Source organism: Zootoca vivipara, chromosome 8 (genome assembly GCF_963506605.1).
Source record: "Zootoca vivipara chromosome 8, rZooViv1.1, whole genome shotgun sequence".
Taxonomy (NCBI): domain Eukaryota; kingdom Metazoa; phylum Chordata; class Lepidosauria; order Squamata; family Lacertidae; genus Zootoca; species Zootoca vivipara.
Genome location: NC_083283.1, coordinates 46,433,579 through 46,458,537, shown reverse-complemented (window position 1 = coordinate 46,458,537; position 24,959 = coordinate 46,433,579). Strand labels below are relative to the sequence as shown.

At 39.8% G+C, this 24,959-nt stretch overlaps 1 protein-coding gene across 4 annotated transcripts in view; it reads left to right on the top strand.

The window, feature by feature from the left end:
* The window catches only part of MYOM1 (myomesin 1), a 94,448-nt gene that overhangs the window by 58,288 nt on the left and 11,201 nt on the right, over positions 1 to 24,959 (top strand). For 3 of the 4 annotated variants that reach the window (XM_060277896.1, XM_035125930.2, XM_035125929.2), the window contains 20 exons: positions 188 to 387; positions 1,326 to 1,382; positions 1,830 to 1,954; positions 3,929 to 4,112; positions 4,753 to 4,927; positions 5,821 to 5,942; positions 6,804 to 7,121; positions 9,481 to 9,677; positions 10,369 to 10,495; positions 11,687 to 11,871; positions 13,682 to 13,796; positions 15,003 to 15,159; positions 16,154 to 16,260; positions 16,405 to 16,449; positions 19,017 to 19,153; positions 19,522 to 19,666; positions 20,842 to 20,901; positions 22,639 to 22,706; positions 23,643 to 23,756; positions 23,874 to 23,961. In XM_060277896.1, coding sequence (XP_060133879.1) covers positions 188 to 387; positions 1,326 to 1,382; positions 1,830 to 1,954; positions 3,929 to 4,112; positions 4,753 to 4,927; positions 5,821 to 5,942; positions 6,804 to 7,121; positions 9,481 to 9,677; positions 10,369 to 10,495; positions 11,687 to 11,871; positions 13,682 to 13,796; positions 15,003 to 15,159; positions 16,154 to 16,260; positions 16,405 to 16,449; positions 19,017 to 19,153; positions 19,522 to 19,666; positions 20,842 to 20,901; positions 22,639 to 22,706; positions 23,643 to 23,756; positions 23,874 to 23,961 — 2,726 coding nt within the window. The remainder of the gene's footprint in view (positions 1 to 187; positions 388 to 1,325; positions 1,383 to 1,829; positions 1,955 to 3,928; positions 4,113 to 4,752; positions 4,928 to 5,820; positions 5,943 to 6,803; positions 7,122 to 9,480; positions 9,678 to 10,368; positions 10,496 to 11,686; positions 11,872 to 13,681; positions 13,797 to 15,002; positions 15,160 to 16,153; positions 16,261 to 16,404; positions 16,450 to 19,016; positions 19,154 to 19,521; positions 19,667 to 20,841; positions 20,902 to 22,638; positions 22,707 to 23,642; positions 23,757 to 23,873; positions 23,962 to 24,959) is intronic. The other variant, XM_035125931.2, reaches the window with a different exon arrangement.

The following is a 24,959-nucleotide window of genomic DNA, read 5'->3' as shown; positions in this document are numbered from 1 at the left end:
AGTGACATGTCAGCATCCACACAAAGTAATTGAGTTCCAGTTTATTTCTATATTCCACCCTTACACCCACCCAAGAGCAAATATATATATTCAAGCCAGCATTAAACGAGCAAGTATTGGGGGAGATTCTGGAATAGCTTTGTAACTTCTCTTTGTCATTGTAAACAGTTTTGTTTTTGTTTTCCAGATGTGAAGTTGGTACTACCCACTGGTCCCAGTGCAATGAGACACCAGTGAAGTTTGCTCGCTTCCCAGTCACAGGTTTAATAGAAGGGCGCTCCTACATATTCCGAGTCCGAGCTGTGAATAATGCTGGCGTGAGCATTCCATCCCGGATTTCAGAGCCTGTAGCAGCCCTGGATCCTGCCGATAGGGCCAGACTTAGAAGTAAGAGTCTTCCTAATATTCATCCCATCGAGAGGTTGGAAATTTTGAATTTGTGAAGGTTGTGACCAAAGAGTCCTTCCACTAGAGGGAGCAAGAGTAAAGCAAATTCTGCATCATGCAAATTAGGATTTGCCAAGACCAAACTTCCATATTTCTCCCAACACTTATTTTGCATCCCCCACTTATCTATCTGATATACTCGGCATCAGGACCAGCCCTGGAACACACTCTCCAGAAACAAGCTGTGGTAGCTAATTTTACCATAACAGAGACCACATTTTGAATGACAGCCCAATGTTCTAACATGCACAGTGTTTTTATCCAGTCCTTTAAATGTTCTTGTTTCATACTACTCATAGTCAGATAGACTTGCCAATATCTTGCCTTCATAGTCAAAGGAAGCTTTTTAACCTCGAGGTTTATCTGAATAATTCTTTATGCTGCCAAGGGTTCATCTCACACCAGAGCTCTAATCTAAAATGCACCCACTTCAACATTTTTGGCTGGCCATGGCTGGGATGGTGTTGAAGTATTCTCTTTCTGTTCTCATGTGTTTCAAGATAGCAAGGAATACCTTCTATATATAGTTGTGTGTCTTTTTAAGCTCTCTTTTCAATCATGTTGCGGTAGAGAGGATTGATTCTTCATTCTATAGGAATATATTTAATCCTGGTTCAAATGTATATTGAATTAGTTTGTTTCCAGATCTAAAACTACAAAGCTTCAACTTAGTTCAGTAACCATTGTAGCCAGAATGTTGATGCACTGTGTTTGAGGCAGGCTCTCTGCCAGCAACTAGAAATGATTAATACATTCTCTTACTTAATGAAATGGTGCTGTCATAGTTAGGAACCCTTGTTTAAAAAGCAATTGTGTTAGTAAGATGCAGTGCTTTCCCACATATACCCACATCTGCCTAAGCTCTGACTTTGTTTCAGGTCATCCCTCTGCCCCCTGGACTGGACAGATTATTGTCACTGAGGAGGAACCTACAGGTGAGCAAAAGTTCTTCTGAAAGGACGATGACCGGAATTCTATTTAGCTTTTAGCGCATGTCTGCATTGCAGATTTTAAACTGGCTGCCATCTCTTTTTTTTGCCATGATTTCCCTCAAGAAAACTTTCCTACAAACTAGTTCTGTGAGGCAGCTGATAATTCTCCTGAAATTTAAAATAACCAGGAATATCGAATTTTGCAACAACTTGTGCCCACCTATATGAAAAAAGCACACCTGTGGAAATTGTGTTGGTTCAAAAATTCCTTTTAGATCTATATTCTTGAGAGAAATAAAGTGTCTAAATCTCTGGCCTCAAATTGCTTGATCTCACAGAAACGAGCTTCATCAATAGTTTTGCAGGCTGCCTGCTCTGCTCCTCTGTGGTAGTTTCAATTTATGTCATTAAATATATGAAGGCCTTTCTTTCTTCACTCTTTTTATACAGAGGGCATTGTTCCTGGACCACCTTTAGACCTCCATGTTACAGAAGCCACAAAGAACTATATTGTGCTCGGTTGGAAACCTCCGTTTGAGCGGGGCCATGAGGGTGTCATGTACTTTGTTGAAAAGGTAAAGCTACAGTGCCAGAGCATAGTTTTCTCATTCATTTCCCCACAAGCCGCATTTTATCCTCAGATGAAGAACATCAGGCTGGTACCTTTTTCTTTCTTTTTTTGATTTCTCCCCCACTCCACATCAAAGACAAAAATCTCCAACTAGTGTTAAGATTGGGGGGGGGGGCTCAAACTGAAAGGAAAATATTGAATAGGCAGCAGAAACATATTTTTGAGATGGGTTTTCTGTTTCTTTTCCTCATAAGAACATGAGAAGAGACCTGCTGGTTCAGGCCAAAGGCTCGTCTAGTTTAACATTTTGTTAGCCAACCAAATCCCTGTGGGAAGCTCACAAGTAGGTCAAGTCCTTTTGTCATGAACTCCTTTTCTTAATGCAGTATAGAAATAGATTCAGTCTTAACTAGAATCCTGTCTAAAAATAAGAGCAGCCGTCTGTGCTCACACAAACTGATGAGTAGCATAGTTGGGAATGGGTATGTTCTGTTCCAAGCAATGGCCTTGGATTTGAGGATTCTGGATCCAGTGGGGACACATTGAAGACAACAGCTCAGCAAGGCTCAGCAGGGCAGCGTCTAGGTTTTGCTCTCTGTGGAGCTCAGGCTGGTGGCTTCGTAAGAACAGAGCTCAAATGTTGTCCCAACACAATTCAACCTTAGACTGAGCCTTAAATAGGAACTGCGGGACTCTAGCTCTGCCTTCAGTCATAAGAGCTTCCTTTAAGGTAGGGTTGCCACAAAAAGTAAAAACCAGGACACCAAAAGTTGAGCTTTCTTTCAGAAATCCAACCCCCCCCCCCCCGACATCAATTCCACCTTTGAAATCCCAGTAATGTCCAGGAAAATCTGGATGTACGGCAGCCTTATTTAAGGGGACCTAGCCTGCTTTAAGAGTCATCAGCTTCAACACAGTTTTGGAGAGGCCATAACTCCACTAAGGATTCTGCACTGGAGTCCTTGCTGTCAAGAGGATGGCAACTCAAGCTCCATAGAATGAAGTAGCACTGGCATAATGGGCTCCTCTTGCACTGGTGTGTCCAGGTTAGTAAGGACCTATGGGGCTGATGGTGATTCCCACCCCAAACCTATTCTCCCAAAGATGGGGAGCCTAACTCAGAAGTCACATCAGGATTAAAAACTTGTTCTCCAAGTTTTCATTTATTAATTTATTACATTTATATACCACCCTATATCTTCCAATGATTTTAAGGTGGTGTGCGTGTTCTCCTCCTCCCCATTTCATCATCACAACAACCCTGTGAGGTAGGTTAAGCTAAGGGATGGTGACTGGCCCAAGATCACTCTGTGAGCTTCATGGCTGAGTGGGGATTCAAACCCTGGTCTCCCAGGTCCTAGTCCAACACTCTAACCATTACGCCTCACTGACTTTTAAACCCCGCCCCTTGAGATATATTTCCTAATGCTTAATGAGTTGGATCCTGAGAACTGTATCCAGAAGGAAGCTTGCAGAAGTGAACTTTCCCACTGTCTCCTACTGTTCCCCAAACCCACTTCTGAAGATTGCAGATTTTTCCTTGACCTGCTCGCAGAAGATTTGTTTTTTAGGATGGAAGCCACTGGGTTTTTTTGTTTTTTGTTTACATCTCCCCCCCAAACAAAATTACTGTGGTGTAATTCCACTGCTCATGTTCAACCAAATGTAATCATGATTATCCACCAAATACACATGCTTTATTACCTCAAGAGAGGTTATAGTTAGTCTCTAAGATAAAGTTAGGTAAGAGAATATTATCCACGTAGCATCTGATCATTTTTGCTGCAGCTGGCAAATCTGCTTTCCATTAGAAACACCCTAAGCTGCAAGTCTCCCACCATGAAAAGTGTATTCCAACTCAATGATGAAGCACAATGAATCCCTGTAAGAATGTGAATAATTTGCTACTTTCTGCTGAACAGCTGCAAAGTTTCTTGTAAGATACTGATTTTGCCCAATTCTGAACTTCCCATTTCAGTGTGTTGCAGGAACCGAAAACTGGCAGAGAGTGAACACTGAGATACCTGTAAAGTCCCCTCGCTTTGCACTTTTTGACTTAGCTGAAGGGAAGTCCTACCAGTTCCGTGTCCGTTGCTGTAATTCAGCTGGAATTGGTGAGCCCTCAGAAGCCACTGAAGCCACTGTGGTTCGTGACAAACTTGGTAAGTGTACAGTGCAGGCCACAGTATTTTTATGAACTTGTTTCTTTTTCTCCCTTGAATGGGAGTGTGTTGGCTTTTACATGTTTCCATTTTTTCACATAGCCTTAAGTTCAACCCACACTTTGTGATCAATGCTGTTTCACTGCAGTATCTCTCTCCTAACGCAGTCAAGGTGTAGGGCTGCTTGCCCAACTTTGGGAAGGAGGTGGGAGGGCTTTGGCAGGGTCCTGAAGTCCTTCTTTCTCCTTCTGTAAGCCTAGTAAGTGTTTCTCCAGCTTTGGGAAGGTGGTAGGAGAGCCCTCACACCACCTTTCCAAAGCCCACAAATAAGCCCACAGATCAGGGTATGGGGGTGGGGGGAACAAATAAATGGAGAGTGGATTTCCTCCACTATTCATTCATTCATTCCCATGCACATACCCATGCAAAGCTGCTATCACGTAATTAAAAGAAGCATAAGAATTGAGGTACCTGTACACAAAAGATATGATCTGCTCACATTTTCCTCTAATTATTAGCCACTTGATAGATTCCAGCATTACATTTAGCACAAGTAACAGAAACGTAGGTATCCAGTGTATTAATGTCAACAATGGTGACCATTAACTTGTTTTGATATTTTTTTATACTTTGTCTCTAGATATTCCTAGTCCTCCTAGCCATCTTATACCTGTCAGAAATACAGACACCTCAGTAGTTGTCACTTGGCAAGAATCCAAAGATGCAAAAGAGTTGATTGGATATTATGTAGAAGCAAGCAAAGTCGGATCTGGTCACTGGGAACCATGCAACAATAATCCTGTGAAAGGCACAAGGTAAGTAGATTAATGGCTGGATGGGAAGCTCGAACTTTTCTTATGTGCTAAAAGACAGCTTGCCAGATTTTTAAAAATACTTCGAAGTTAAAGAGTACCTTTCCTCAACTTCAAATTAATGTCTTTGGAATAATGTTGTGGTTTGTGATATTATGCTTCTACAGCGACTGGCATTTCCAATTCTAGTCACTTATTTGCTGGCACAAAGTGAATAATTATAATAAGGCTATTGTTGCAAAAGAGGACATCTGCTGAAGGACGGACACTCTTGGATTTTGCCCAATAGTTGTTATCATATCTCATCCAGAGAAATATGTTTTATTTTTAGAGAAGAATGTACAGGAGCACCATTTGTTATTTCACTGATGCAGGGGCAACAATCTCTGTAAGGCTGTATTGAAGATGTTATTGCCAAAAGGGAGTCTATTTTAAGAGCATTTCCCCTGCTTCTTAAAAAAAATCTCATAATAACAATAGCAATGTTATCCAAACACAGTTTACAGTAACAAGATCTGTGTCCTTGGCATACATAATGCATAGGCCCATTTCATGTTTAGAATATTTCCCTTACAGTAGGTAGAAGCATTGAATTAGCAAAAATTAAAGGAATAAGTACACGGAATAATTGCAAGTAATCTGAAACACAAGCTGGGGTTGTTTTTCCTGTCTTCCCTTCTAAATACATAGTCCTGCCAAAATGCTTGCTTATGAAAACTGAACCAGAACACAGTAATACAGTGCTGCCCCCTCTGAGATAGCCTTTGTAGTCCATACCTTGGGGTTCTTGGAACTTTTAAAGAGTGAGGTCCAAATGCAGCATATCATAGAAGGGCTCAATAAAAGAGCAAAATCTGAAATCTGATGGCGCAGTCATTAGTGGTGTTTTACTTTAGATTTACTTGCCATGGACTTACTACTGGAGATCACTACATTTTCCGTGTCAGAGCTGTTAATGCAGCAGGACTCAGTGAGTATTCGCAGGAGTCAGAAGCCATTGAAGTCAAGGCAGCTATTGGTAAGTGACCTCTTATTCCTATACCAGAAGTGGAAAACAGCATTACGAGTATTAAAGACAGGGGTGCAATTAACTAATAATATTTATTTGCAGTACTGTTTGTGCACATTGACTATGCATTGGTAATATTTTGTATTTCACTTTCATCGTTTCACAGTCATCATCCAGTCACCATGCACTTGTAGACTTCTCACCTTCACCATCCCAGACTTCCTTGGGTGTGTTCCCTGTAACTGTGTATAGAAAATAAGTTCACCTCACATCATTCTCTCAAATGACCTGGCAGTCTGATTCCATTCAGTGGTATATATTTCACCTCTAACATGCCCTAGCTTGCAAAAATATGCTTGTTAATTTACATGCCTAATTTGCTTCATTGCTTGACTCCAGTAATACAATGATTTTTGTGTCGTCATGTTCCGAAGTCTTTTTATTTATATTGTATTTTACTGTTGAGATACTTGGAATGATCCGTGCATTAATAATCCTCGTAACTGAAGAACTTTGCAACTCCTGGGATCATCTGTGTAACATGCTTCTGAAGTTTCTTTAACAGATCATATATCCCTCCAAATAGTTGAACATTAATGTAGTACTTTCAATATAATGGACATTGTTCAGTCTAACATTCAGAAGAATCTTAACAGCATGCAAGTATTAACTGCTGAGGTGTATGGTATTATATGCTGACGACAATTTCATATAAATCAAACCATACAGTGTATTGTCTGTGGGTGTAACTTTTGAATGTCCTGTCTCTGTCATGCTTAGTGTCCATTTCTTCATTCATTTGAATAATGGAGAACTGGGAATGAATGGACTCTAATTTCAAATGTCTTTGTTGTTTTCTGGCAATTTTAGGGGGAGGATTGCTTCATGATGTATGTCCTGGACTAAGTGGTAAAGCTGATGGGCTAACAGACCACACTGCCAACTGGGAAGGCATGCATGAGTCCTCCCAGCCTATCTTTGACACAGATGCTTTGTTAAAATGCAATGCTAAACCTAACAGGCAAACAGTGCCCGATAGCTCTGGTAAGCAGAGGAGTCCGACAGACAATAAAGTGAGTGAAAAAGTTCCATCTCCTTCGTCACAAAAAGCAGCCAACAAGCAGGCAAGTAAGTCTCACCCTGAGGACCGCTCAGCACTGCAGAGAATGAAAAAGAAAGGTGATATAGGTGAGCGTTGGTCATATGCGGTGCTTTCATCATTTAGCGCCTTCATTTCAGACACTTAATCATCTGTGATCATCCAAGCTCCGAAAACTCATCCTTGCCAATGCTACATTTTCCACCATCTCCATCTAATAAATGCTCTGCTCTCTATCAAAGGTCATTATGTATACTGGCAATTAGAGCTATGGCACACATGTATGTTGCATCTAACAACGAGCTTGCATATTGCATTCATCTGCTAATTGATTATTGTGGTTTAGGATTATTCTAATTAATTGTAAAAAAAAAATTACGTATGTCACATCAGTATCAGCTTGGTGACATTTATGCTTTCTTAGCACTTTGCATTTATTTTTTGCAAAATCATGGTACAGTGGAAGTGAAAAAGGGAAGATCAAGTTGGACACACAATCATTGTTTGGTATATCATCACCATTTTTGTTACCTAGTAGATCGGAATTTACCAATCTTTTGAGGCCTGGAGGCACAGTTGGCAATCTAAAAGTCTGCAAAATACCCATTTCACAGAATAAAAAAGTTCAGAACCCCACAAAAATTCAATATGTTGACACACACAACCATGAGTAAAACACAGACAAAATGGCAGGCAACCAGTGAAAGAAACAGGCAAAGAAACAAACAAGATCAAAAAAAGGAAAAGGTAACTTTTTTTTAAAAAAAGGAACCAATACAGAATTGGGAGGGTCAGGGGACCTTGGCAACCACCAGAGAGGGGTCAGCAGTAGTAGTTTTTAGGATCAGATTGTTTCTTCCCATTGAGGATCTGACCAAATAGAGAAAAGCAATGCACATCTGAAACCATCAGAGTAAATACTAAAGGCATTTAAGTCTATAAGTAGTACCTAGGACAGCAGAGCAGATAGGCCCCATACTTGTTTTTCACATCATAAAAGCAGAATATTCACATTCCATTTAAACCTGCATAGGCAGAAGGTGGCTTACAATTAAGTGCAAGATGCGAATCTATACTCTCCAGGGAGATAGTGAAGATCCGCCTGCTATTCTAGTCTATTAAACAGAACAGCAAAATACTATACACAGCATACCGTAGATTATAAAAGAATAGATTTGAGATAGGCCTATGATCTAATTTAAGCCTTCGCTTTGAGGCATGGTTGCTAATGCATCAGTTCACACATACCTGAATATACTGACCTGGATTACAGACCGTTTCTACAAACATGTTATGGTAACAGTAAATTCAGTGAGCCATAATTAAATCTTATTTATTGGAAAACGTTCCCCATCTTATCCCATCAGATTCAATACAAGTTCCAACACACACACACACACCCCACTCCAAGACTACAATTCTAAATCCATCCAAAAGGCCAAACAGCGACCTCAATTCAACCTCTAAATCCAATTGAAAGTAACAAACCTCTTTGTTTAATGAAGGCCACATAGGTAAGCAGGGGGATGGACCTCAGCAGCGGATAATTCGCCTAACCTCAAGGCACCTGCTGAAAAATCCTTGCTCCATCTGGTTACCGGTTCTTATTTCTTTTTTACAAATGGACTTTAGGCGCAGCTTGTCCCATAGATCTTGTGAAAATCCACACAGTTGATTGCAAAGACTCCCTAGTAAGTTCCTTTTTCTAATTAAATCAAGTTGGGATATGATACACTTTTGCAAAAAAAAAAGAATAATAAATTGAATGGTGGAATTCCCACCATAACACCATCCAAGAGGTGAAATCTGACCATAATTAATAATGACCAGTGACAGATAAGGTCTATATCAACATGGCATTGCAGTTACAGGAAGAAAATATCACACATGAATGTTGTGATTGGAAAGATATTCCCTTCGTTCTTTCTTACCATATATAAAAGCATTGCTCCAAATATTTTCAGTTATCCTCCAGTTAGTCTGCTGTCTTATGATGTGCATATACTTTCCGTAAGGTAGGTATGCCAAGATGTGCAATTATACAATCAAACATGAAGAGGGTTGGTTTTATTGTTTTATTTTTAAAACTGTAAGGGGGTGGGAATGAATTCAGCAAAAGAACATAGATCACTGACATCTCCAGCCATTTTAAAAGCACAATTCTACCATGATTTTCATTCCACATTTTCATTGTTTTGAAGTAGACTTATTATTTCTTAAGAGCTGAAGTCACACTCACCCTAGGTCACATTTTTTTCCTAAATAGCAAGTTCCAAAAGGTCTCTTCTCTTGCATAACATGGATTTCGGAAGCCTGTATTCATTATCCAGGAGGTATTTCTGTGGACTGCTGGAATTTTGTTTGGGAGAGATCTGAATCCAAACAAATGTTTGATTTGACTAACTGAACTCTTCTGTCATAACTATAAACTATTCCCTTTAAAAACAGCTCCTCCATCTCCACCATATGACATCACGGTGCTTGAAAGCGTTCATGACTCAATGGTCCTTGGATGGAAACAGCCGAAAACTGTGGGTGGAGTTGATATAACTGGCTATTATGTGAATTACCGGGAAGTGATTGGTGGAAAACCTGGAGAGTGGAAAGAAGCTAACATTAAGGCAGTTAGTGAGAGGGCATACAGGGTAAGAGATTGGTTTTATTACTGCTAGACACTAGACCTCTGCCTGATTTTTTGCATTACCTGCTCCCCAAGCACCTTCTTCCCATGTTATTCAAGTGCCCCACATCCAAACACTTTGGAGAGGCTTTTTGGTGGTGCAGGTGGTTGCTGGTAGAAAGGGGACAAGAACCTTACCTTACATGTGCTCCTTAGGTTAATTTATTTTTGGATCCAAACCTATAATATGATTTATTTATTTATTTTGCTCTGCGTGCTATTTTAATTGTACGCATTCTGTTATATTTCCTTCTCTTAATGTAGTTTTGTTTGCAGTTATCAGACCTAATTAGTGTATTGGATATGTTCTCTGTGTCTGTGTAGTCTATACTTTTGTAGGTATAAATTAAAAAGCAATGCATGGATGGGTTGACAGCATCAGAAAGCTGCTTGACTTGTGTCATTATAGGATCTTAAGCCTGATGCAAATAGAAGGTGCAAGTTACGACTATTTCTAACTCAGGCAAATAAAATGGCTCTATATATGTGTGTCTATCTATCTATCATCTAGCTAGCTAGCTAGCTCTCTCTGTGTGTATCTATATATCTATATATAAAGGCAATATAAAGTATCATTTGCAACATTGAAGATGAATGAATTGTTCACTAAAATGTTGCATGCCTTATTAACTTTTTTCCCCCTATCCATGGTGTAGCTCCATGACTTGAAGGAAAATATGACATACCAGTTTCAAGTGGCTGCTGCTAACCTAGCTGGCCTTGGCCCTCCTTCTCCAGCTAGCAAGTCCTTCAAATGTGAAGAATGGACCATTGCTGTTCCAGGTTAGAAGCAGTAAGGGGTCTTTAGAGTTGGTAGGAGGAGCCTTCTTCAATCTGACATGCCAAATCGAACTTTCCACAAGATAAGAAGGAAATATACAGTATGCCAACTGGGATAGCAATTTATGTCTGCTCCTAACAGGCTACTTGCTGTTAGAAAAAAAATGCTCCCGTGAGTGATAAACTAAGGTTACCAGACGTTCCCGTTTCCCAGGTTAGATTTTGCAGATATTTCCTACTATCTTCAGGGCCTTTGTCATGGTTTCCTTGGTTCCATGGGGCTCAGCCCCAGGATGGCAGGCTCTGGAGGAAGATAAGAACGATGGGAGGGCGAGGCAAGAACGAGTCCTTCCCTTCTCCCAATCCTATCTGGCTCTAATACGGAAATAGGACTTCTAGCTCCTTCCCCTGGAAGAGAGCATTGTCGGAATCTGGGGAGGACTTGGGTTTGCAGCCTAGAGTTGCCAAGCAGGTGGGTCCGATGCTCTCTCCCAGGACCAGGTGCCACCTTAGGAGAAGGGATTAGATGTTTCCAGCTAGACTATGTACCTGCTTGCAGGCTAGCTGCTGATGTAGAAACAGGCACTCGGCTATGCCCACTTCAGTTTCAAAGCTGAATTGGTGAACATGGAAAAGTTATTAGAACACCTCACTCTCTTGCAGCCTTGAGCTTCTTGTAACTGACCCTGAGCTCAAGTTCCTTGGCCATTGTTCCTAGATTGGGTCCATCTCAGCTAACCTTGTGAGCTCTGTAAATAAAATGGCTCTTCTGTAGCTGCTGGGTCTATACCGTTAATCTGTCTTAATACAAATACTTTCTTTACTCAAAAGTAAGAGCACCCACTGTTGGATTTTGAGCCAGGAGCCTGGACAGCCTTTAATATGACCTCAATTTAGGGCTTTTCTAAATATGAACACCTATTTGGTTCTCCAAAATTTGCCAAGCAAATTGAAGTTTACAAATATCCAAAATGGGATGCTCTTGTTTCATGGTGATGTAGCATGGATAAGGAGAGATGAAAGTCATGGTGACATCATTTTCTTCTGTAATGTGAGCCAAGTTTAGGTCACAATTTGATTAAAGGTTGTTGTTGTTGATGTTGTTATTATTATTATTTATTATTATTTCTGTATTGTGTGCTAATCACTATTGTGACCTCAGTTGTATTCTTCTGTCATTTGCTTATCTTTCAGGGCCACCCCATGATTTGTCATGCAGTGAAGTTAGGAAAGATTCTTTGGTTATATTGTGGAAACCACCAATTTACATTGGCCGAAGTCCTGTAACTGGTTTTTATGTTGACATGAAAAAAACAGATGCACCAGAGGAACATTGGAGGAGTGTGAACGAGAAAGCTGTTGCAAACAAATTCTTCAAGGTAAACCAGTTTAGGGAACAAATAATTGTATGATGACTGATCCTGAACCCTAATTGTTATGCATTTCATTTTTCTGGGAATTCCTTGTGATTTTAGATTGCTTATGAACTGTTGTGCCTTCAGTCACACCCATAAAAATCTACTGCAGTTGCACCGGGAGGAAATCTGATTCACTACATCAGAAATAGAAGTAGAGTGTTAAGCAAATAGGATGACGTGTTCAGTGGTTGCATATATTTCCTGAACAAATGAGCCACTCAAGCTCATGAGCATTCTGTTCAGATATGTGCTGGAAACTATATGACAAGATGGCTCTTTTATATATATACACCACACCATGTCATCTTGTTTTACCACAAATTTATGATTTCTATTTCTATAACATTTGAATATACAGTTTCATAGAACTGGTCCTAAACATAAGATTATCTGCATTTATAGTCTTGATTCCCTTCCAAGGATGGTCAAAGTCTAACCAATGCTAAGCACTTTTAAATCCCGTTGGTTTCAATGTGAGAATTACACATATTGTGAAATCGCTCCCAAAAGGGACTTAAACCTATGCTTGGGTTTGGCTGGATAATTTTCTGCATTGGGGATGGGGAACCTGTGAATATCCAGGAGTTGACAGATTACTACTCGCATCACAAATGAGCACAGCCTGCCCAATGGATGTCCAAGCTAGTCAATGCACCAGGAAAAAAGAGAAGGGAGGCAAAAGATTTTCATAAAGAGTAGGGAGGCGGGCATTAAGGGTGAAGCTAAGGTGTTGTGGAAGGGTTGGGGCTCTAAGACCTTAAAGAAGGAAGAGAGACTTGCCGTAATGGTGTGAAAGGGGCTGTTCTAGCACATGAAGCAATGTAGAAGATGGCATGAAAAGTGAACTGTGAGAACCAAACAAATAAAGCAATGTTATCAAAAGTAATGTTATCCCACCCCGCTGGAACAAGTTGAAGTTATAACCACTCCTAAAGAAGTGGTATCTAGGGAATGAAGAAGAGAAGAGCTACATACTGATAGGCAATCAAGGAAATAACAAATTCAAGAAATTCTATTCAATGAATAGAGTCTATTATGAGTTGGAAATAGCTTCAGAGTAAGAAACAAAATAAGAGAACCAGCTTCTACAATGGGAAGAGAAAGGCTAAACTAAAGGCTCATGTAAAAAACTAGTGTAGTTATTAGAAAACATTTCCATAGTAGTTTATTAAATTTGTGGTGTTGGTTTTTGTACCACAATTAAAATCTGTTTTCATCTTTGTGAATAGTGCGGTGCACAGTCTGTATGCCTGTGCCTACAGGGGCATTGCATTTCAGTTCTATGGAAAATACCTGAGATGACAGGGTAGCTGGTTGTATCTCTACATGCAGCTGTTCCTCTCTAGAACTATGGATAAGAAGCATCCAATGACTCTAGTCTGCTACTTAGTCTCTGCTAAGAATTATAATGACATGGGAGCATTCCAGTAGTTCATGGTGCCCTGCTCCATCTTGAGTGTTTTGTCAAGCAAATCTTGTGAATGGCAACAATGTAGTTCAGGTGGACACAAGTCTTCACAGCTCAGGGACAAACGATTAATCTTTTGGCACAGCCTAAAAATATTCACTCACTGCTCTCCTGCATTTTCTTTTCTTTTTTTCTCTCTTTTTTCTTTTTTCTTTTTCTTTATTTTATATCTCAGCATTACAAATCATATCGGCACAAAAGGGAAAGAAGAAAGAAAGAAAGAAGAAAAAAAACCATACAGAAAAGTAATAATCATAATCATAATAGATAATAATCATAATTCCTGCATTTTGTTTTCAATAGATTACTGGCCTGAAAGAAGGCACCAGTTATGTGTTCCGTGTACGAGCAGCAAACCAAGCTGGAGTTGGGAAGCCTTCAGATCCCACTGACCCTGTAATAGCTGAAACTCGACCAGGTTTGTTCATGTTTCATTGGTTCCCCTGAGAGCAAAGTAAAAATGTCTGTACTGTATATATAAGAATGATTAGAAACAAACACTGTCTGCACTATAGTTATGAAAAGGAAGCTGAAGCTTACACTACCTCCTTAAGTGCCTGCATCTCCTCTCAAATAACAGAAGACTTAGACAAGTCTACTGCACTACACCCCATCACATATTTGATGTAATCCACAAGCAAGAAGACATCAGAGGAGATTGTGGGGATAAGCTATAGGGTAGACATAAATGTGCTCTCCTCTTCTAGAAAGAGAAGAAATCCCACCCTGAATCTCCAGTGTCCTCCTTCCTAGGTTTTTAATGGTGGTAGCAAAAGATTATTTAGGATCATTGTTCCACTGAATATTTGTTCAAATTTTTAGGCAGCATATAAAATGCACAATGTTAGATGAAGTACACAAACTCAAACTTGCAAAACTGGTGAAGAGTCAGTTGAAGCACTGTCCACCAGTTTATCAAATGACACCGTGGGTCCCCGGTCCCCCCCGGGAGGATATTCTAAGACAGTGAGGACTTTCCCCCTTTACTTATATACTATCCACATCCTTACTATGCTTGAATTATTTCCACCTCTCTTAGCTCCTATTCTGTTTTTTGATATATTTTATTTTGAGCCCTAGTCGGTGACTAGATTTCTTGTCAGGGAGAACCATGCTGGATCAGGCCAAAGGCCTATCTCATCCAGCATCCTGTTTTCACAGTGGGCATTTGGAAATCTGAATCCTACCTCCCCAAGTGGAAAACTGTTTCCACAGTTGCTTCTTCCATCTTTGAATCTTAGCTTGACAACCGAAGCCAGCGTGGGCGCCAACTCCTAGGGGCCGTGGGGGCTTTGGCTCACACAATAAAATATTTGAGGGGGGTAGGCCCCCACAAAGTTGATGGGCATTCCCTTTCAAATGGTGTGTGTGCACTGCATCATGTGATCGATTATGTGGGGTGGGGCTTAACTCGGCCCCCACAATATTTTATTCAAGTTGGCACCTCTGGGATCAGACTGTATCCCTTGGGTCTGTTGTAGCTAGGGGTCCTCTTTTTCTTGTGAACTCTATTTCTCTCATATGATAAAAGTGTTAATTTCTCCCCACGGCGATATTCTGTTTATGTTCAGCATCTGAAGAAAATAGATGACAGTTTTTTAAATGATTTCTTTTGATCTTCTAGGAACAAAAGAAGTTGTGGTTGAAGTAGATGACAATGGAGTAATTTCTCTGAACTTTGAATGTGATCAGATGACTGCAGACTCTAAATTCATCTGGTCCAAGAATTATGAACCAATTGATGATGATTCGCGGTTAGCCATTGACACAAAAGGTGGAAAGTAAGAAATTTCAGAAATGCAAGGACTCCTTCTGTGGGGTCACATTACTTGTTTTCTTTATGCTCTTTTCACATGCAGATTAAATTATTGCAATGAGATTCCAGTCTGAACCAGTCTAAAACTGTTGGTAGTACAAAATGATACATGTTATTGAAAAGAATTCAGTGGCTCATAGGCATATTGTACCTGTGTGTGCTTTCTTCTTCTTCATGGCAAAGAGTAGTTCAGATATGTGTTCAATTTATATCTGGACTGCAGCACACAACAGGAGAAAAGGCTAGACCCCCTCACACTCTGCCAGAGCCCCAGTCTAAATTGCCCCATCCCTGTGACTAAATTTAGGAAATAGAATTGTGTAGGGAGATCCAGTCACAGATTGGCCAGTTTGGTTCTTGAATGTTAATTTTCTGATCTTTGGTTCAACACTCAAGTTGTGTTATTTTACAGCACTTTAGATTTAGCCCATGAGACCACAGTAGTTTGTGTTCTGACTAGAGATTCAAATCAGCTTGCATTTAAAGCAAAATCCATCAGATTTGCACTCTCTGAAACAATACGCAATCCTTCAAAATTCACGCTTACCCAAATTTTGCAATGCAGTTCTCCAAACAGTGTTTTAAAAATGCATATATTAGGGGAAATTGCTTGCAAAAAATGTGTAAATTAGTCAAAATTGCATATAAAAATGTGTTTGGAGAAATTTGCACTAAAATGCTGGTGAGGATTTTTTTTCCTAAATAGCAAAATGTGAAAAAATGTGAAAAAATGAAATTAAGACAGGGAAAATGAGAAATTGAGAGAACCAAAATTGAGAAATCCTTGCATCTTAAATTCTGACTGCTTGAAACATTCTATCAAAATAAATGAAATCCACCTCAATACCTGAGCTAACAGTACCTCACTCACATACTTGCCAGATATTGTATGTGGGTGTTCTCTGATATTTGATTTTAACTTGTATCGGTTGCTTAAACAAAGCTCTTTTGTCTTAAAGGTCAAAAGCTATCTTTAAAGATCTCAGTGAAGACGATTTGGGCATTTACTCCTGTACTGTAACAGACACAGATGGAGTCTCATCAAGCTATACATTAGATGAGGAAGGTGAGCACCAATATTCTTTCGTCTTCCTGTCATCCTTTCCCTTTGCCTCTTATGTCACATGGCAATGAATGATCATACCATAAAATGTGCCTATATTCCAAACAAATGGCTTCTTTTCTATGTACATCTGCCTTTCTCTTGCAGAAATGAAACGCCTGCTTGCACTCAGCCATGAACACAAATTTCCAGGTAAGTTACAACAAAATAGTTAAGTGGGAAAAGGCATCAATGTTTGTGGCATATTTTTAAATAGGGGCTTCCAAACATCAGTCTGCTAGATAGTCCTATACAGTGCTTTTTTCCTTTAAAAAAAAAGGTGCCAGTACTCACCATGAAGTTGTTACGAAAAGTGCCACACTTTTATACCAAAAAAGAGAGGTGCCGGTACTTACTGTGTACTGTGAAGTTGTTTCAGTAAGTGCCACACTTTTTAACAGCAACCAAAAAGATGCACCGGTACTGCGTACCTTTGAGTACCCCCTGAAGAAGAAAACGCACTGGTCATATGAATGCTTGAGACAGTCTGATGTGGTCCTGTTACAGGTATCAACTTCTGATGGATGCCTGATTAACATCCACACATAGCAGGAACTATTCTCTTCCTCAGGATGTTTGCTTGACTCTTTTTCTGTCACAGTTTCACAAGCACATGATTCTGTTCCGTGTTCCCCCAAGGTTAGGGATGTCATTTTCGCATTTGTAACGTTTTTTATTCCTGTAGTCATTATAGTATTGTGATTTGAGTCTAAAATGCAATGCTGCACATGCTCAGAGTATTACTTTTTGAAAATCCAGGTTGGCAAACATGGGAGGGGGGGGTTGCTGTGTGTGTTTTGCTCTTACATATCAGATTTCTGAAGTGTAGAAAGGCAGTGGGAGAGGGAGGGAGAGAATAGAAATGTTCGTTGTGTAGTGCACAATTAAACTAATACATCACTGTCTAAAGGTCTACTTCCTTAAGACTATTGAGTCCAGGGTCTAAAATTACCAAGCTGCACCGCTCCTATGCTTGCTTTCTGTTCTATTTTAGGCTAAAATATTCACAGCTAATTACATACAAGGGCCTAAAATTGCCTCAGAACTGACAGCATGACACAAGTAGCATTGCACAAAGTCTGTTTTTTGGTGTGTGTGTTTCTTACACCCACGGGTTAATGCAAGCACAGACACATGTGGCATTAACTTGTTTGGGTTTACATACCCTAAAACATTTCTCCAGTGAAAATAGGGACATCCTAAGGAAAAGGGGGACATTCCAGGATCAAATCAGAAACCGGGCCGGCTTCTCTAAATCAGGGACGTACCTGGAAAATAGGAACACTTGGAGGGTCTGGGTTTAGAAGCTATGCAAGGTCATAGGGTTGCCTCCTTCTATTCACCTTCAGGTGTTGTAATAATAAATAGCTTTTTCACAGGGGCATTTCAGTGCCTGTTTCTTGAAGCTTCCCTCATCTCTCCTTCTGGCTCATGGACCCTGCTTATTGGAGATTAGACTTATTCAAAAACAGGCCACAAATTAAGATGCAGTTGCCTTGCTGGTCTGTGTTCCAGTCTAAAGGATCACAAGGAAGGGCAAACAAAATGAAATAATGATCTGCCAGTGTCCTACATCCCTAGCATCTTGGGTTCTTTTGTTGCAGGGCTATGGCAGATTCCCCAGCTTTTGCTGCCTGGTTTCCACGGAGATATGATGCCAAGTAGAATCTAAATATGGGGACCTCATCTGTTTACTTGATACTACTTCTGCAGAATAAAATTCTTCCTGTCTCTCACTAAAAAGTTGCCACCACCACCCCAGTAATATTACCTATTAAGTTTTAAACTTGGTTACGCTCATTTATGCCATAATTTCTTCGCTAAGTATTAAGTAGATGACCTTGTAGGTTAAAATGGATGCATATCAGAAGGAAATTAAGCATATCTTAAATGTTTCCAAGGCTATGGGGCATTAGAAAGAAACAGATAGAGAGCAATTGACATTTGTTCTTGGGATTGTGTATTAATAACTATCTGACACCTGCATATATAGCTAGAATATTGATAAGGGCGCCCAATAAACCCTAGGTTCTGACATTTTTATCAGGGGAAAATATTGTCGAGGAAAGCTCTGTGAAAGAAAACTCAGCAAAATTGTTATGAGGAGACATGACAGCAGAACAGTTCATTTAATCCTGTGTGCACATAATCAATGTATAGAGGGGAGCAATGGCAAACTTTGCCCTGGTTGTGTGTGCAATGTCATGTGTCTGTGCACATTGAGAATGTATGCCTGTAGGCTCATAAGCAGGGTCAGTAACTGCAGACATGCATTTCTCCATCGATACTCTACATTCAATTGGGGTAAGAAGGAGAAGGAAATTAAGCAGAATTCCCCCCCCCCCAATGTATGGCTGGTTAGTAATAGTTTACCACCTGCCATCCTACTCATGTGAACTTGTTCATCATAATTCATGTAGGATCTTGGCAATAACTTTAATGTTCACACAAGCAAACCTTCATGTCAGAGAAAGTATTACAGGGGGACAGAACAAATATTGCAAGGATAACAATTCAAAAAGATTCATTGTAGTTAGTTTATCTGCGTTCATGTTATTCTACATGAATAGCACAAGCTTTGAAACATCTACCTGTGTGGATTACAAGCTTCCATCATTTAGAAAAAAAGAAAGATAGACTAAGCCAGAGATTAACAATGGAGGAAATTTGTCCAGGAACACACCAAAAACATCCATTGAAGCTCTAATTCTTTTCTGCAGTTGTCCCCCTTAAGTCTGAATTGGCAGTTGAAATTCTGGAGAAGGGGCAGGTGCGGTTCTGGATGCAGGCTGAGAAGTTGTCTCCTCATGGTAAAGTCAACTTTGTATTTAATGACAAGGAAATTGTTAATGGAGAGGTAAGTGGTTGGAACTAACTGCTTCTGTAACAGGGTGTTATCCAATGCACTCCTTCTGTTAGCAAAAGGATTTCTGCTCACACCACAGAACTCCCACCACATCCTACCGCCCCCCCCCATGCACCCCCCACACTCCCCAAACCTACTCTGGGGTGTGGTTTGAGTGAAAACCCAGAACAGACTTTTGGGGGGAGAGGGAGAGATGGTTATATTCAGCTGCAAACTTACCACTTAACATTACGTATGTCTGTATGTACTTTAACATTGTGGGGTTGTTTCCAAGAAATCATCCAGGAGGCTTTGAAAACATGATATTTTGGGAGATCGGAATATGACTTTTCTGCTCACTTTTATGTTTGCTCTTGAAGAAATACAAGATGAAAGTTGACCACACTTCTGGTATGATTGAAATGGTTATGGATAGACTTGAAGATGTGGATGAAGGCACCTATACTTTTCAAATTCAGGATGGCAAAGCAACCAATCAGTCCAGTCTTGTTCTTATTGGTGACGGTAAGAGTTTCTAATATGCCTTTTTAGAATTTGGTAGTGTGGTTTAACATACATTTGTAGAAGGTTAATATTCTTTAATCAGAAACTAGACTTGTATGCTAATTGTACTTTTTGTAAACTTCATTTAATGTTTTAATTGTACAGTGGAAAGTGTTATGTTTCAGACAGTAAATTATGAAACTGTAGAAGTGCTGCAAACTGATTGATATGGAACATGTGTTGCAGGAGTAGAATTTTGCAGAGAAAACCCTATAGAAAACCTCAAGAAAAAAGTGTTCTAGGCTAGGAGCCAAATAAATACATAACTAGTTCCTCCCTCCCAGTGAAACTTTTGTTTTCTGAACAGGAGCTGTTGAAGGTATACAGCAAACTATGTTGAAACTTAAGGGAGTTTCCAAAGCATGCTGTCATCACCAGTCAGTGACTGCATAAAATCTATATTTACTGTTGGAAGTAATTATTTAAGTTTATACTAAAAATGGGATTGACAGAAACAAAATACACCCCCTTGTGAATGAATTCATATCACTATTTAACATGTACCGGTACTTGGCACCTGTAGTGTGCAACTTACAATGTCATGCTCCGTGATTCTCACCTCAAACCAGTACTGTTATTCCCAGGTATTGTTGGGTTTTTTGTATTGTTTAAGTGAAAAACCTATAAGAATTTGTGTGGCTCAGTTATTTACCACATGTCAAATTTAAATAGTGATGAGGACTATACAGGTCAGCTGTGATAACAACATTGTGAGTAGACTAGTTCAGCATTTGTTGTGAATAATATTTAAAAACTACTATACAATATCATATCGCCCTCATCCTACTCTGGTCAGTCAGTGCTCAAAATGGGGCAGGATCGTGTGGGGTGCCATCCTGCTTTTTTAAGACAGACGTAAGATTGGTCCACTTCTTTTTTTCTACAAACATAAGAACTGCCTTTGAATTTGAAACAAAACCATCCCATTCCCATCCCCTTCTATGGTCTAGTCATGCTTTTAAAAGTTATTTACTCATAATTAGCTCTACCATATTGGAATATACATCCCATTAAAAATCAATTGCCCCCATCCAGTTCATGATTCAGCAAGTGTGCCACAGCCTGCTTAGGTGTGCAGATCTTCTGTCTCTCAAAGGTAGCTATATTTTAATCTCTTTATTTAAAAAAATGTCTAGTGTTTCAGAAACTACAGAAAGAAGCAGAATTCCAGAGGCAAGAGTGGTTCAGGAAGCAAGGTAAGACATCATACAAAAAGGAGAAGACTATTGAAACATTTTAGCTGATTTAATTCAGTTCTGTATGTCTAAAATTTAATGAGCAAGTTTTTTAAATGGCATTAAATAAGGCAATTGCTATTTAATGTATTAATATTATATTAATATAAAGAATATATATATATATATATATATATATATATATATATATATATATATATTCTTACCCACTAGATTTCAAGAGTCATCCCTCTGAATGACTGAGAACTTTCCCCTTGAAGTCTGTTCGCATTCAAACCACTTGCCAAATGGACTTCAAGAGAGATTGCTCTCAGTGCTCATAAGCTGATCAGTACTGAGAGCCATCCCTTTTGAATGCTGATTGGCACTGACAGCTAGCCCTTCAAAGGTGTTCGGCAATCCCCTTTCAAGTTCTTGCCTGATGTCATAATGATGTTAGGTGCTTGGCAGGTGGACAACTCCATCAGTTTGTCAAAGTTGGCCCACTGGAGTGTGGGAGAAGGAGGGACCAGACTGGTCAGCAGTTTCACACCCCTGCCTTAGAAAAAATAAGACCACTTTGCATAATTTTCCCTGAATATGCTTCAACATTTGTTTATTTATTGCTACTGGTAGCAGCTTTCACCCTTTACATTGCCATGTCTAGGAAGCTGTAAAGTAGGGATGGGGGATAAAGCTGCCTCTTTCAAATTTGCAGTTTCTGAAACAATAGGAGAGCTGATACACAGCTATCCTTCAAAATTCCCACTGAAGTTTCTGATGCAGTCTCCAGCCATTTTTTTTTACAAAACTGCATATATTAAGGTGAAATGTGTATAAAAATGAACTTATTAGTGAAAATAACATACCCAAATCTATTATATTAAAAGAATACATGCAAAATATTAATCAAAACTGCATACAAAAATGTATTTATTAGGAGAAATTTGCACTAGAATGCTAAAGAATTTCCATAAGGATTTAAAGAAAAACAACTCGCTGCAGAAATATGAAAAAAAGAAGAATTTAAGATTGGGAAAATGAGAAACTGAAAGAAATGAAACTGACAGATCCTCCTATCCCTATTGTGGAGGGTACAAAATGGTGGCCAGAGTGCCAGCACAGTTGCCACTTTTAGTGGCGGCAGCAGCAACAAACCCTTAGGGGAAGAGAAAGAAGCTCTATTAACTCTAAGGATGCCATATAGAGGAGGGAGAAAGGTTGTTTTCTGCTGCTCCAGAGAAGCGGACATGGAGCAATGGATTCAAACTACAGGAAAGAAGATTCCACCTAAACATTAGGAAGAACTTCCTGACAGTAAGAGCTGTTCGACAGTGGAATTTGCTGCCAAGGAGTGTGGTGGAGTCTCCTTCTTTGGAGGTCTTTACGCAGAGGCTTGACAGCCATCTGTCAGGAATGCTTTGATGGTGTTTCCTGCTTGGCAGGGGGTTGGACTGGATGGCCCTTGTGGTCTCTTCCAACTCTATGATTCTATGATTCGATGCTTCTAATGCCACAGTGCGCCCCACCCCCCAAAATTTATCCTCCTCCAGCAGAACTTCTGTATAATGGTCCCCACACTTCATCTTCCCACAAATTGGGTGAATAATTTTGAGGGGCTGTTTGTGCTCAGCTCTTGCAGCGCAACAACAACAAATCTAGAGAATATAAAAAATAGAGAGCAGTATGAAAAAAATATTTGATTCTGTCTGTGTCATAATTTCTGAGGGGATTTATTTTGCATATCATTTCAAACAGGTCCACATTTTGTTGAGTATCTGGGATGGGAAGTTACTCCTGAATGCAATGTGTTACTAAAATGCAAGGTAAGAAACAGCTACAGTTTAGGTAGTTTGTGATAGAAGAAGCACAAGTCACAAACACAAGATCTGCCAGTGGTCAGCTGCCTCTTAGGTACATTTACAGAATCCAGGATTGTACACTGATCACAAACCTAATGGTCGCTATCACAGATCCAGTACAGTGGTACCTTGGTTCTCGAACTTAATCCCTTCAAAAACCAGGGTGCGGCTTCCGATTGGCTGCAGGAGATTCCTGCACTCAAGCGGAAGCCACGACAGATAATCGGATTCCAAAAAACGTTCGCAAACAGGAACACTTACTTCCAGGTTTGCGGTGTTCGGGATCCAATTTGTTCAACAACTGTATTCAGTGGCCTAGCAAGGGAGGCGATGGGGGCGTGTCGCCCCGGCGGCCATCCTGGAGGGGGGTGACACTCGCCCCCCCCACTGGGGAAATTTTTTCCCCTGTTGCATGAGATTTTTCAACTGTTCTTATATGTTCTTTCAATGCTGATTTCATATCCGGAGTCAGTTTTGTTCTGTAAGCTCTAGTTTTTTTGCACTTTTTTGTTTTTCACTTTTCACCAGAGCCAGAGCCACGTGGGGGGTGACAAAAAAAAATTCTGCACTGGGTACCACCTGGGCTTGCTACGCCTCTGACTGTATTGCCTTTGCAAATATTGCTCTGTACTTTGAAATCACATTACAAATTTGGTTATGATGTCTTAAGAGGTGTCCAAATGCTTAGTGAACAAACAAGTTTCCAAAATATATAGTGGATAGTAGATATAGGATGCTTGTTTTTGGCCTCAAGACCAAGAACCAAGTGAACAAATGGTATGAAGAATCTTTATCTACTTTCTGCATGGTTTGTTCATGTTTTGCTACCCAAAGCAGGCTGTTTGATGCATGTTTTCTATACAAAAGAAACTACTTTAGCATACTTTTATTTCATTTTAGGTAGCCAATATTAAGAAAGAAACACACATTGTTTGGTACAAAGATGAAAGAGAGATAATGGTTGATGAAGAACATGACTTTAAGGATGGCGTATGTACTCTGCTGATAACAGAGGTGAGTGGCCCCCTTCTCCCTTGATGTTGCCACTTCAGGTGTGGCAGATTTCCTAAATGGGCAGTGCTTCCAGAGATGAAAAGGTGTTGCTACTGCTTGATTTTATTTTGTTCACAGTTTTCTAAGAAAGATGCTGGTATATATGAAGTAATATTGAAAGATGACAGAGGGAAGGATAAGAGCATATTGAAGCTTCTGGACACAGGTGAGAATACCATGTAAAATTGTGCTGTTTCTGTTTACTTGGAAATAAGCACCTGTGGATTCAATCTGACTAATTTCCAAGTAATTGTGTGTAGGATTGTGGACTTAATTTCACAAGGAATTAGCAGCAAAGCAGTTTTTAAAAACAATTCCAGAAGAGTTTTCTGATTGCACATCCCAGTCCTCCATTATTTCAGTGTAGTTCCTTAGTGGACTGTGCTTCTATGAAAGGAAGGGTGGTATAAAACCAGATGGTGGCGATCAGTGCTGTTTTCTAGAAAAAGAGGTGCCAGAACTCACCATGAACACCTCGCTTGTTCTTTTATAATGGCAATGGCGTCCACCTGAGAGGTTCTAGAACTGAGTTCTGGTGAGTTCAGGCTGAAAGAAAGCTCTAGTGGTGATGATGATCTTTAATGTTCAGTTTGTGGAATTCCTTTTTTTAAACTAATCGTTTATTTTATCCAGCTCTTTTCTAAATATTCACTTCATGTTAGTGAACCCTTTCTGTTTTGCAATTATGATTTGTGTCTCTAGGAGGAAACTAGGGGGAGTCTAAGCTGTTTTGATACCCTCAGGGACTACATAAGGATGCCCAGGAGGAACATAGCTTTGTGGTCCTTTGCATGCAGAAGGTCCTATTTACATCTTGGATTGCAAGATACAAGAGGCAATGCCACCATACTCTGTTGGGGCACAGCTTAAATATTGCTTCCTCTATCCACCAGTGATGCTTCCCTAAGCAGTCACTTGTATTACTTCGTAGTTAGGTGAATCCTAAAGAAGACTTCTTTGTAGGGTATAAACTGCACAAGTTTCAAAACCTGTCTCTTTAATAAAGGGATGTTCTTTTGAAACAGAAACAAAAGGGTTTAGCATGACATTAAAACCATGAAGGAAACATGCAAACTCCTTAAAAATCTTTGCAACACATTTTAAAAGGCAACTCAGATTTCCTGCAGGAATCTACTAGCAGGAATGCTCCAGATTAGCCAGGGA